The sequence below is a fragment of the Dromiciops gliroides genome, chromosome 1, assembly GCF_019393635.1.
Source record: "Dromiciops gliroides isolate mDroGli1 chromosome 1, mDroGli1.pri, whole genome shotgun sequence".
NCBI classification, from domain to species: domain Eukaryota; kingdom Metazoa; phylum Chordata; class Mammalia; order Microbiotheria; family Microbiotheriidae; genus Dromiciops; species Dromiciops gliroides.
Window position 1 is genome coordinate 424,523,463 of NC_057861.1, and position 12,887 is coordinate 424,536,349.

Here is a 12,887-nt window from a genome sequence, read left to right on the forward strand (position 1 = left end):
GATGGCCATCAGCCGCTGCTATCCCATCATGACAGCACAAGGACAGTGTGTCACTTCAGAATGGCTTATGTATGGACTAGAGTGTGAAGGCCGAGCCAGCCGGTATTTAGGACTAGACTTTTATTTATTTATTCATTTTCTTCTATTAATAAACATTTTTATTTATAGTTTTGAGTTCCAAATTTTATCCCCCCCTCTCCCTGCCTTCCCTCCCCCTCCCTGAAGCAAGAAAGCAATTAGATGTGGGTTATACATGTGTAATTATGTAAAACATTACCATATTAATCATTTTGTATAAGAAAATGAATAAAAGAAAAAATGAAAAAGTGAAAAATAGCATAATTCAATCTGTGTTCAATCAATATCAGTTTTTTTTCCTTTGGAGGCGGATAGTATGCTTCATCATTAGTCCTTTGGGATTGTTTTGGATCATTGTAACGCTAAAAATAGTTGTCATTCACAGTTCTTCATCAAACAATATTGCTGTCTCTGTGCACAATGTTCTCCTGGTTCTGCTCACTTCACTATACATCAGTTCATCAATGTCTTTCCAGGCCTTTCTGAAATCACTCTGCTTGTCATTTCTTATCACCCAATAATATTCCATCACCATCATTTACCACAGCTTGTTTAGCCATTCCCCAATTGATGGACATTCCTTTGATTTCCAATTCCTAGCTATCACAAAAAGAGCTGCTATAAATATTTTTGTACAAATAGGTCTTTGTCTCTTTTGGGGGATGTCTTTGGGATATAAACCTAGCAGGGGTATTGCTGGATCAAAGGGTATGCACAATCCTATAGCCCTTTGGGCATAGTTCCAAATTGCTCTCCAGACTGGTTGGACCTTTTCACAACTCTACTACCAGTGGATTAGGACTAGACTTTTAGTATTTGAAGAAAATGAAGTCCCCAATTCTATTTCCCTTTATATGAATGGTTGACACGCATACTTTCCATGAGAGCTAAACTACTCTTTGAGAAAGAACTAGTAATTTAAAGATAAACTTTATAGGTTTCCTTGCTGGATTTTAATTTTCCTTAAGAAATTCTTTTTAATGAAACCGATTATTAATGCAACCAATTATATTCTGCTGTGGGCAAATAAATACATCACCCCAACAAGTCATAATTTACTCGCTCATTTTGGAACATGTGACCAGTGGCAGATTAATAACTTCTGGATATCATATAGCAACTAACCCATGATATTAATCTGAAAATTTAAGTAAATATTTTTGTATTGTCAAATGGTAGTTAAGGTACACCTAAGAACTATCCATTTTCAACATTTCCTTCCATGCTTGGAATAAACTTCCTTCTTACTTCTACTTCATAGACTCTTCCCTTAAGATACAGCTCAGGTACCATCTTCATGAAGCATTTTCAGAGCCACCTAAATACTAGTACTTTCCCTCTTTGCATTTAACTACTTTAACTGTATATACATATCTATATATATTGTGCATATATGTATATATTGTATATGCATGTGTGTATATGCTGCATATACATATATTTTTATTGATTCACTTTATACCTGTGTGTGTGTTTCATATGTCCTTGTTATATCTACCACTAGACTGAAAGCTCATTGCAAGTAGGCGTTGCTTTATTCTCTGTACTTCTCTCTCCAGCCCATGGTATAGTACCTAACTTGTAGTATGTAGTTAATAAATACTTGTTTGTTTGCACGCACAGAGATTTCAAACACTGGAATACCTTTTTAAATCCTTTTGGTCTTTTGAATTGTTGGAATCCTTTTTTGGTCTACTAGGTCAGAACTAGATCAGTTGGGATTAAACCATGTTAGATCACTCATGATGGCAGGCCAACATGACAAGTAACCAACAACCTGGAGTAATATGTAGAGGGTCTCCTGACTCTGGGGATAGGAATACTTGGTTTGAGTCCTGCCTTTAAGGAGAACTAAGCACTGGCTGTGGAAACATGGACAATCACTTAACTAACCGTTCAGTGCTCAAGGCAGCTCTTTAAGACTCTCTCTTTCTCTGTCTTTGTCTCTGTTTCTGTCTGTCTCTGTGTATATAGCTATATCTTTCATAAGTCTGTCTATTTGCCTGCCTGCCTGTCTGTCTCTGTCTCTGTTGCTGTCTCTCTCTTTCTCCATTGTATTAGTGGAGGGAATTTGCCTCATGCCTATGAAATCACAAGTCCCAACCAAGAAAACCAAAACCAAGCAATCATTTAGGAAAGCTGTCTGTGTACTCAACCATCCACAGAAGTTTCTGTACCCTGCTACAGCAGTGCTATTGATGGAGGTCTGACTCATTCATTGTACTATCACATGGATTTCTGCACTGCAAGGCAGATTGTTTTTTGGTTTTTTTGGTTTGTTTTGGTTTTTTGCTGAGGCAATTGGGGTTAAGCGACTTGCCCAGGGTCACACAGCTAGTAAGTGTCAAGTGTCTGAGGCTGGATTTGAACTCAGGTTCTCCTGACTCCAGGGCCAGTGCTCTATCCACTGCGACACCTAGCTGCCCCATGCAAGGCATATTGTAAGAAGGATTCTCTGGCTATATCATGTTAATTATAGCTTAACCTCTTATACCTTTGGGATCCTAGGCACAGAATAACTCTTGCGACTCTTCAGTGTGTCTCTAGTTCTGTCTGTTGGATTATCCAACTGTGGATCAAACTTCATGTGGGAATCTGTATAAGCCTGAAGGAAGAGAAAAAACACAGTAGGGATATTATGCTTTCCAGCTAGTGTATTCACTTTTGTTGGGGAAGGTAAGAGAACTGGCCCTGGAGTCAGGAAGACATGAGTTCAAATCTAGCCTCTGACACTTGATTCTTTACTAGCTGTGTGACCTGGGCAAGTCACTTAACCCTGATTGTCTCAAAACATCCAGGGCCACCTCTAGTCTTCCTGATATCTATCTTGCCACTGGACCCAGTTGTCTCTGGAGCAGAGAGTGAGGCTGGTGACCATTATATTGCTACTGTGGTTTCATAAAGCTGGTTGGGGATGAGACATTTGAGCTTCTTTAAATAATTTATTTTAGCATGGCTATATTTTATTAAAAAACAAATTTTAGATTGTTTTTGAAATAAGGTCCTATGCTAAAAAAACTTGCTCTGATTGCCCAGACTGTCATTTTATTTCTATGTGCAATTCATTAAAATAGCTCTAATCCTTCAGGCTGCCCCTCAGTTTCTATTAAGATGTATTGCTTGAATCTTTGTGTAAATACATTGATTATTTTATAGACCCATTTGTTAATCTTGTGCATCTGGTGTTCAAGATTCATTGAGCTTGATAACAAATGAGATGAAAGAAGAGACAAGAATTCAAGGGCCTGCTTAGTCGCCTTGAAGGATGAGATGTCTTTTCACCAGCTTTCTACCAATGGGGGGCATAAATATTATGACTCTGATTTTAGGTATGAGATTTAACAGCGACATCTGCCCCCTGCTGAGTTCAGGGTACAATTAGCTAATTAAAAAAAAACAAACCAACAACTGTTTTCACCTTGGTGTTAGAAGAAAAGCTGTAAAGTGCAGGCCTGGAATTGAGTTAATTTGCATGTTGACTGTAAATGTATATTTAACTCTGTGATTAATTTTTTTCCCGGTGAGTGGGAGAATCTGGCATTGTTTATACTGATGATGTTTCCTTATTATGGTTTAGAACATTTAAATCAGTTGTAATGATTCCATATGGAATCACAATCCATAGCTTTCTTCCCACTTGGATCAGTAGGGATAATTATTTGTTTACATGTGATTAGAACACTATTTTTGGGGGGGAGGTAAAAATAGCATAACTCATTTGTGGTATCCTTTTGGAGAATGACAGAGAGAAATTTCTGCTTGCTTAACATGCTTTAAAAATATTAATGTTGGAAATCTAGCTAGCCAATTATTTTGCTTCAAAGACAGGTGTTTCCTATCAAATTCAAAAGAGATTTTTCAAATTTAGCTAAATTTGTGATGAACAAAGATTAGTCTGTGTTAACATGAAGAGTGGCTTGGAGAGAAGAGAGTGAATGAAGGTTCAGGAGGTGTATAGTGTAGGAGGTGCATGGTGTAGTTAAGGTGGGTGAATGTATGGGTCAGTATGGGGGGGGAGGGGTGGGATGGGATGAGGATGGAGATCTAGGAAATGCATATAAAAATAATGGAGAAAGAAAGGATAGGACTTGAGAAGTTGTGAGGTATGCATGGTAAGGGAGAGAGAAGAATCAATAAGATAGAATCAAGATTTCAGATGCCACAGACTGGATAGGCAGATCTGGAACTTGAGAAAAAGGTTGAAATAAGAGAAATGGCCTCTTTAAACCACCTGTTTAAAGGTGGTAGCTGGAGTTGTTGGGAATGATTGAGGAGAGGGAAGGAGGTGGTAAAGGGTGGCCATTAAGGAAAGACCCAAAGAGATGGCAGAGCAAGTAGGAAAGAGGAAGAGGGACAATTAGATAGTCAACAAGCACTTTTTAATCACTGTGATAAGTTCTTGGACTACAAAGGGCAAAAACCACAATGACCTAATGTGAGAGAGAAAAGGATCAAGGATCAATTGGTTTTATTGCAAGAGGCCCAATGAGGCCCTAAATATGATTTTTTGTATTAAAGCCTTGGGGTATTTTTTAGAATAGATACAATTCTAAGACTATTTCCTTAGCTATTTCAAAAGATAGTAGGGGAAAAGGGAAAAAGAAAAAAACAACATGTTGGCATGTCAGTGACTAGAGGAGATATTTACTTGCAGTTTGCCGTTTATGACATTTCATTTCTGTAAGGTGGTTATCCTTGTGGTCATTGCAGTGATTGCTGACAATTCAAGTGGATATGATTGATATATGTCTTAAAGAAAAATAGCTGTTATCCTTGTGGAGGAAAAAAAAGTTGATATCCTATATTTTACTAACAAGATGTTCCTTTCACATTTTCCTTCTGTCAAGTAGAGATGACCAAGTAGTAACCGATCTCTGCTGGCAGTTTTCTGGGAGTTTTGTATCTGGTGTTGCTTTGCTTTTAGCAAACACTGCCCCTGGTGCTGACCTCCTTTTGTGACCCTTGAAGTCCATGCTGTCAGTCACTGGGGACAGGATTCCTACTTACATTCTTTGATTGTATCCCCAATATTCCCTGTAGGGTCTTGTGTCTACCAGGTGTTTAATAAGTGTTTCTTGGATTTAATTTGGCTGGTGGGTTTCTCAGGAGGTTGGGAATATAGAGCTGTGCCCATTTTTCAAAATCCTAGCAAGACCTTCCCCTTTCAAATGGAACTTGTTGAATTGAGAAGGAAAAATCGACCTTCAGATTACTTTAAGGTGCATGCCTGAGGATAGATTTATCTCTTTTGAGCACTGGAACAAGATTACTATGTAAGATTATCATTTTTTTCTGGGCTTCCAGAACATTACTGGACAGACTTTTTGGTGATTGCCAGAGAATTCAGCAGGGATGCATCTTAGATGAGTCAGGGCAGAACTTCTCAGGCAAAGGTGATTTCAAGGTTGGGAGGAACTCAGAAATTCCCTGTGTTATTCTAGTGAAATGTGACTGGGGAGAAGCACTGCTAATCTGAAATATGCCTTCTATTAGGATAAGAAGAAGGATGGCATTTTCAGCTGTTGAGGCGTAATTGAGTTAATGGAGCTTGTGGATAAAATTACCCTTAACTCTCCCCTCCTATTTTTTTACCCTTTATCAACATTAAAAGTGGAATAGAGGGGGCAGCTAGGTGGCGCAGTGGATAGAGCTCTGGCCCTGGATTCAGGAGGACCTGAGTTCAAATCTGGCCTCAGACACTTAACACTTACTAACTGTGTGACCCTGGTCAAGTCACTTAACCCCAATTGCCTCACACACACACACACACACACACACACACACACACACAAAGTGGAATATAAAATATCAGCTAATGAAATCACAAAGATGGCCCTATGAAACTATAACCTATTAAATTCTAATGGGAAGAGAAATGTCTCAATTTTGACATTTTGTGGATGTCAAATACACATGCATGGCTAAAGGAGAATAAATTGAATAGCATATTTGTAGCATATGCACTTATTGGGAGAATATCAAATGTACTTTGTGTATGTTTATAAAGTTTTAGATAGATAATGACGAAAATACAGTTAAACACTCTCCCTCTCCCTTTTTTGGCCATTTTTCCATCACCTCATGTCCCACCTTCTCCTCTCCCTTTTTCCTGTTCATTTCCCCCCTTTCCATTCACTGTCAGGAAGGGCAGCCTCCGAAGAGCCATTTCAGCTCAGCCCGGCATCGGCAGAGACTAGTGGACACGTCAGCTCCAAAAGTGAGTAGGCATTTATAAGCCTATCTACATTTGGTTGGGTGGGTAGGGATTGCCAATATTTGAGTGGGTTGTCATGGTGTGTTTGCGTGTGTTTTGAATGCTAAGCCTAAAATACATATTTTTTCCTAGTGTCAGAGGTCTCTTTATGAAAGGAAATTCAAGTCCAATTGTGCTTGTTTGTGTGTACTATATTCATTAAGTACATCCGCGTTCTTCTTTTGTACTCCTGGCTACTTGCCTTTGGTCTTGACATTCTCCTTGAAGTTACAGAAGTTTCATTATGTTTTGGGGAGAGAAAAAAACTAGTTCTGAAATTTTCTAAGATTTTATGCCCTTTAGTTACCCTATAACCTGGTTTTTCTTCCATAATTTGATAAGAAGGTATCAAGGTACAGTAGAAAATGTACTGACTTTAGAGTCAGAGGACATGGATTGGAATCTCTTCTGAAGCTTATTACCTATATATGACCTTGAGCAAGTTATTTAATGTTTCTGGGCTTTGTTTTTCTTAATAGTAAAATTAGGGGATTGCTCCAAACTGGATTTTGAGGTCTCTGTCAAATCTAAATGAATGATTTTATGGATCTGTGATCTCATCCATAAGAACATTGTTTCCATTGATACCACAGATGTCCTTTTTGTATAACTCATCCATTTTTGTATTTTTAAAAATTCCTTTTTATTATGAATTTAATATAATCAGCCAGTGGAAACATTTTAATATAAAAAGAACAAGAGAACTGAATGAGAAACCAAATCATCACATATAATTTTAAATAATTAAATTAGCATTTATTAAATGCCAAATCTATTAAATCACTAAGTTTGTGATTGACTTATTAAATTTTCCCTATGGCTACTTTATAATTTTTATTTTCTTCTGCACCTTTGAAAAGATGTTTGGTTGATGCTCTTTTTGCATTTCTGTCACTAGTTTCTAATTAAATCCTTTTCCTCCCCTGAATAAGTCTTAACTAATACCCAAAGTATATATAGCCAACCAAAACAAATCAGCACTTTGGCCAAGGCTGAAATGGTATATCTCATTTTGCACTTCCAGTCCATTACCTTTCCCTCCCAAGATGGATGACATGCTTTATCATCAGTTCTCTGAAGTCACAATTATTCACTGCTTTGAACAGACTTCTTAAATCTTTCCAACTTGTTTTGTTTTATAATACTGTGATCATTGGGTAAATGGCTCCCGTGGTTCAGTACATTTCATTCTCCCCAAGTTTATGTAAGTCTTTCCATGTTTCTCTGAATTCTTCATTTCTTAGGACAGAGTAATATTCCATTACTTTTGTATATCATGGCCATTCCCCAACTGATAGGTGCACCAACTTTGTTCCCAGTTCTTTGATACAATGAAAAGTATTGCTATAAATATTCGTGTATGTATGGGTCCTTTCCCTCTGTCCTTGACCTCCTTTGAATTTGCAAATGAATTAGTTTCCATTTTCTATAGAACAAGATTCATTGTGACCTGAGTTCTTCTGGATTTCATCTCCGCCTTTCCTTCTCTTTCTTCCCACTTCAGCTTAATCTCTGAAGTGCCAAAATGGCCTTATCATAAGGGAATATCATTACCTGGTGTTCTGGCATGGATCTCAGTGGCACCAGCACATTTGGGCTGCATTGTTTTCTCTCTCCTTTCCTTTGCTGTAACAAAGTGGGAAGGGCCCTGGATCTGGCATAAGGGGACCTGAATTTGAATTCTGATGCTGCCACTTGTGATGTATGTGCTCATAACACTCTAGGTCTCAATTTTCTTATCTGTTTAATGAGTGAGTTGGACAAGGTGGTCTCTAAAGTCCTTTCCAGAGCTAAATCAATTATCCTATAGTCATCCTGTCTTCATATTGCATATTCTTCAGTCTCTTCCTCCCCTCAGCTCTTTGTATCACAGTACAGCTAGGTGGTGCAGTAGAGTGACTTGCCTGGAGTCCGGAAGACTTTTTTTCCTGAGTTCGAATACAGCCTCAGATACTAGCCTTGTGATCCTGCATAAGTCACTTAACCCTCCCTGTCTCAGTTTCTTCACCTGTAACGTGAATTGGATAAGGAAATGGCAAACTGTTCTAGTGTCTTTGCCAAAAAACCCCCAAATGGGGTCAAGAAAAGTCAGGGATAACTGTGAAAGCAATGGAACAACAACAAATTAACGAATTTCTTCAATTGATGCCACGGGTACTTTTGGAGAGAATTGTGACTTTTCCTCCTACATAAACTCCCCCCCCCCCCGCCCCGGGGCAGTGGGGGTTAAGTGACTTGCCCAAGGTCACACAGCTAGTAAGTGTCAAGTGTCTGAAGCCGAATTTGAACTCAGGTCCTCCTGAATCCAGGGCTAGTGCTTTATCCACTGCACCACCTAGCTGCCCCCTAGATAAACTTTGCTCTCAGTGTTACATGAATAGCTTCCTTAGTGTCACCAAATAGGGCATCTGTTTTTCTGGGAGAAAATATAGCTCTGTGGCTCTAGGTAGTGTGGATTTTATTGTAGGCCAAGAAGTCTTTCCTAACATTTAAGAGGATGGAGAGGATAGTTACTATATGGATATAGTATTTAGACAATAGCAAATGGAAATACTAGCATATAGTCAGTGACCTTTTTCTGTATGCCACTTGGCTAAGAATCCACCCTGAATCATTTTCAGTTTCATTACCTAGGAGTCTAAAAACACTTTATAGCAAAGTCATCACTGGCCCATGATGTTGGGTGTCCTTTTTTCAGTGCTAGGAGATGAAACTAATAGTTTAGGTAAATGTCCTATGCTATATTTTAAGTATACTGATTTTGTTACCTACCTAAATTTATAACTTGGGGGGAAGGATGGAATGTAAGAAAATTTTCTTGTCCCATTAAATACATGTTCCTTGACTATAGGGCTTATTATAGCTATTCATTCAGCAGACATTTGTTGAGGCTCTTCTAAGGGGCAGACCAAAAAAAAAAAGAAAGAAAGAAAGAAAAGAAAAGAAAAGAAACAGCTCCTGCCTTCATGGAGTTTAATCTAGCTGGAAAAGTATAAAAGTATCATGAATACTAGTAACTAAAATGGGGCATAGAATGTGAAATTGCAATGAGATAGTTTTATAGTACAATGGGAATTTCAAAAGCCAAAGAGATTATGTATAGCTGGGGACAGATCAGGAAAGACTTCATGTGCAAAATGGTATTAATTAGTTTCATACTCGCAAATTAATCTCTTTATTTGCAAACCAAAAGTGATCTTCCATCACTGTATTTTGTGACAGCCCATTTCTTTTTTATGTATTTTATTAACGGATTTTTAATATCCTAATTCCCTCTGAACATCTCCCTTTTATAGTGTTCTGTGTTAAGTGTCTGTCAAGGAGCAGGGAGGGCAGGATAGGAAGGGAAAGGAAGCTAACAGATGTTGTGTTTTCTTTTGCGATTGGGTCCCTCTATCTTTCCTGGCTTTAAGTATGGTGGCCACTCACACACTCTCCCTACTCCTGGAGGGAGCTCACCATATTGGTGCTTGACTTGGTATGGTCACCAGGTTGTATTAAGCCCTATGGCAACTTAGAACTCCTGAACTCAAAGGAATTCCCACCCTCAGTTTCTCTATCAATAGGACTTATAGGCATATAGTTAGGCAAAATCTTCTGATAGACTGACTACAAATGCTAGGGTGTCATGTTTCATATCTGTAGTTCACCACCGCTCTACCAAAAGGATATTAGTGTGTTCCAGGATCAACCCTCTGGAACAACCATTAGCCATTGCATTTGATCCAAATTATGTTGTCTGTTCTTATTTTGTTCACTTACATCATTGTAGTCATTTCATGTATGCTTCTATTAGTCTTTACCATCTAAAAATATTCCTTAAGAAGTATATACCCTACAAGCCAGCAATCCCTTTTCAACAAAGGAATGATCTTGATACCTGGGTGAGAAGTATGGAAAAGTGAGGTTAATTTGGGCGGGGAGGGTGTTAGGCAATCTTGTGTGTTTTGAGCCCAGGAAAACAAGCTTTTAAATGTGTTTTATTTAAATAAGAGTAAAGGGTTAAAAAGAAATCAAAGGCAGGTAATGTAGCTCAGATTTGGCTAAGCCTGTCCACTGGGAAGCTGCAAAATGTCTGTTACTATAAGACTGAGAAACTTTAAGAAGGCCTAGAAAGGAAACTCTCCCCAGTGAAAATGACTGTGTACAACACATGAACCAAGAATCAAGAAAAATGTGCTGCAGGAATAACAATTCAAAGGGCAAAACCAGTTATTTGTGAAGCTGGTAAAGGCTTCTCTTAAATAAAAATCAATTGGATTCAGGCACATAGGGGATGGGGGCAGGAGGAGTGGAGATGGGAGTAGGCAGAAGGACAGAAAAAAACCACGGGATAGTGTCCAGAGGATTAGGATCCAAATCTCCTGGCATCTCTGCACATAATGATGATAAAGATTTATTCTAGATGAGCTGTCTACATAAATTGGGAGGTTCATCAGTATTGAATTTCTGATAGTGCAAAACTATTAGCTGGCACAGGGGCTAATGGGAAGTTAAGTCTCAGAAGGAGAGAAGAAAGTATTAGAACCCAAGACTTGATTTGTTTAAGAAATAAAACACACACACACACACACACACACACACACACACACACATATCCACACGCATCATAACATACCAAAGCTACAGCTCCCAGGAGCCTGTCTCTTCTTCTAAGTTGTGTGCTTCACGACACAGTTGTGAGACTTGAAATGCCTTTGTGATCCCATCATTTTCTGTGACTCTTTCTAATGAAGGTGAGCTTATGAAACCCAGACTGCCTTGTTGCTGAAATCAGCCCTGCAGCCATTTCAGAGCAGATGTCCGACTTTTCTGAGTATTCTAAACCTTTTAGGATTGATCCTTTTAAAACGTTTTTTTTTAAATCTAACCCAAGAATAAATAAATTCTGTTGACTTTGAGATCCTGAAGCTCACTGTTCAGAAAGTGAACAAAGCAACTTGGATAGCTCTTTGGTCCCTGTACAACATGCATGGCCGCTACTTAGCACGTGTGCAATAAAGCAAACGAAAATTAGTTTTCAGCTATATAAATCACAAATGGTGTTTCTGCCCATATTCTTGTGGGAAAATGCAGATTGATTTATAAAGCACTGAAGGGTTGGGCTTTGAAATATATACATTTCCGTAGCTTCATTATGCACTGAGTTTCTGGATAGTAATTAACACCCCTCAGTCCCAAGAATTATAAGAGTGTTAAAGAATAATTTATCTTTTTTGGAGTATGTAGCACTTGTCTATTTAAGGAAGTAGGAAGATGGTGAAGAGAGAAAGGAAGAAACCTTGTGATTTTCATCATTCTAGTTACAATATTGTGGCCATTTAAAAGAGTATAAAAATGCAGCTTTGAAGAAATTGTAAAAAAAAAAAATGTGGGTATCTGTTGTAGTGGTATTCAAGGCTGTTTGTAATTTTATTTTTGATGCCAGCCCACATATAGGATTTACTTCCAGGAAAGAGCATCAGATATGGAGGCAGAAGACCTGCATCTGAATGCCAGTTCTACTACTAACCAACCACCTGTGTCACTTTTGTTGTTCAGTTGTGTCCAACTTTTCATGACCCCATCTGGAGTTTTCTTGGCAAAGGTACTAGAGCGGTTCGTCGTTTCCTTTTCCAGCTCATTTTACAGATGAGGAAACTGAGGAAAACAGGGTAAAGTGACTTACCCAGGGTCACACAGGGTCTGTCCCCTGTGTCACCTGGCTGCTGTGTGACCTGAGGTAAATGTCTTAAACTATCCAGGTCTTAGTTTCCTCATCTATGAAAAGGAATTGATCTATATGACTTTGGCGATCACTTCAATCTCTAGAACTATGCTCCTATGACCTCAGACTATCCACTTAAGTCTCTAGGCCTGTTTCCCTTACATGTAAAATGTCAGGGTAGGGGTAGGAGGTAGATCAGACCATAACATCTCAAAATCCAAATTTCCATATAACTCTAAAATCATATGGTCCAACCATTCAACAAATATTATTAAATATCTGTCATATGCAAAGCATTGTGTTAGGAATGGGGGCAGGGCTAAGAAGAAAATTTCTGCACTTAAATCTTCCCTTTTCATTTTGGAGGCAATACTTGAAAAAATTAAATAATTTGAGAAAAGTTCATGGCAGCATATGGACAATCATTAGATTGTATGATTTATCCCATAAGTCCTATGTTAGTTTGGGGAAAGAATTAGTATGGGGACAGGGGAAAGCAACATAGTAAAATGGAGAGAGTGTAGAATTAGGAGTGGAGAAACCTGGGTTTGAGTTCTGGCTCTGCATGGGAACTATGTAATTGCATATAAGTTGCCACTTACTGCCTAGGAGACATTGGGCTAGTTATTCTACAACCTCTTTTGTCATCAATTTACTCCTTCTTAAAATGATGGCGTTGCAGTAGATGACTTCTGAGTTCTCTTCCAGCTGTAAATCTCAGAACCCATACCTTTTGCTTACTGAGTAAAGGATCTTAGATCCAGATAAAGACCGAAGGACCTTCACAAGCTACTGAGTCCAACTGCTTCATCTAATAGATGATGAGTTGAAAATGAGGTGCAGGAAGTG

At 38.5% G+C, this 12,887-nt stretch overlaps 1 protein-coding gene across 1 annotated transcript in view; it reads left to right on the plus strand.

Moving 5' to 3' along the window:
- The window catches only part of MAST4 (microtubule associated serine/threonine kinase family member 4), an 808,011-nt gene that overhangs the window by 379,532 nt on the left and 415,592 nt on the right, over window positions 1-12,887 (plus strand). Inside the window, exon 4 of the mRNA XM_043988945.1 lies at window positions 6,221-6,295. Coding sequence (XP_043844880.1) covers window positions 6,221-6,295 — 75 coding nt within the window. The remainder of the gene's footprint in view (window positions 1-6,220; window positions 6,296-12,887) is intronic.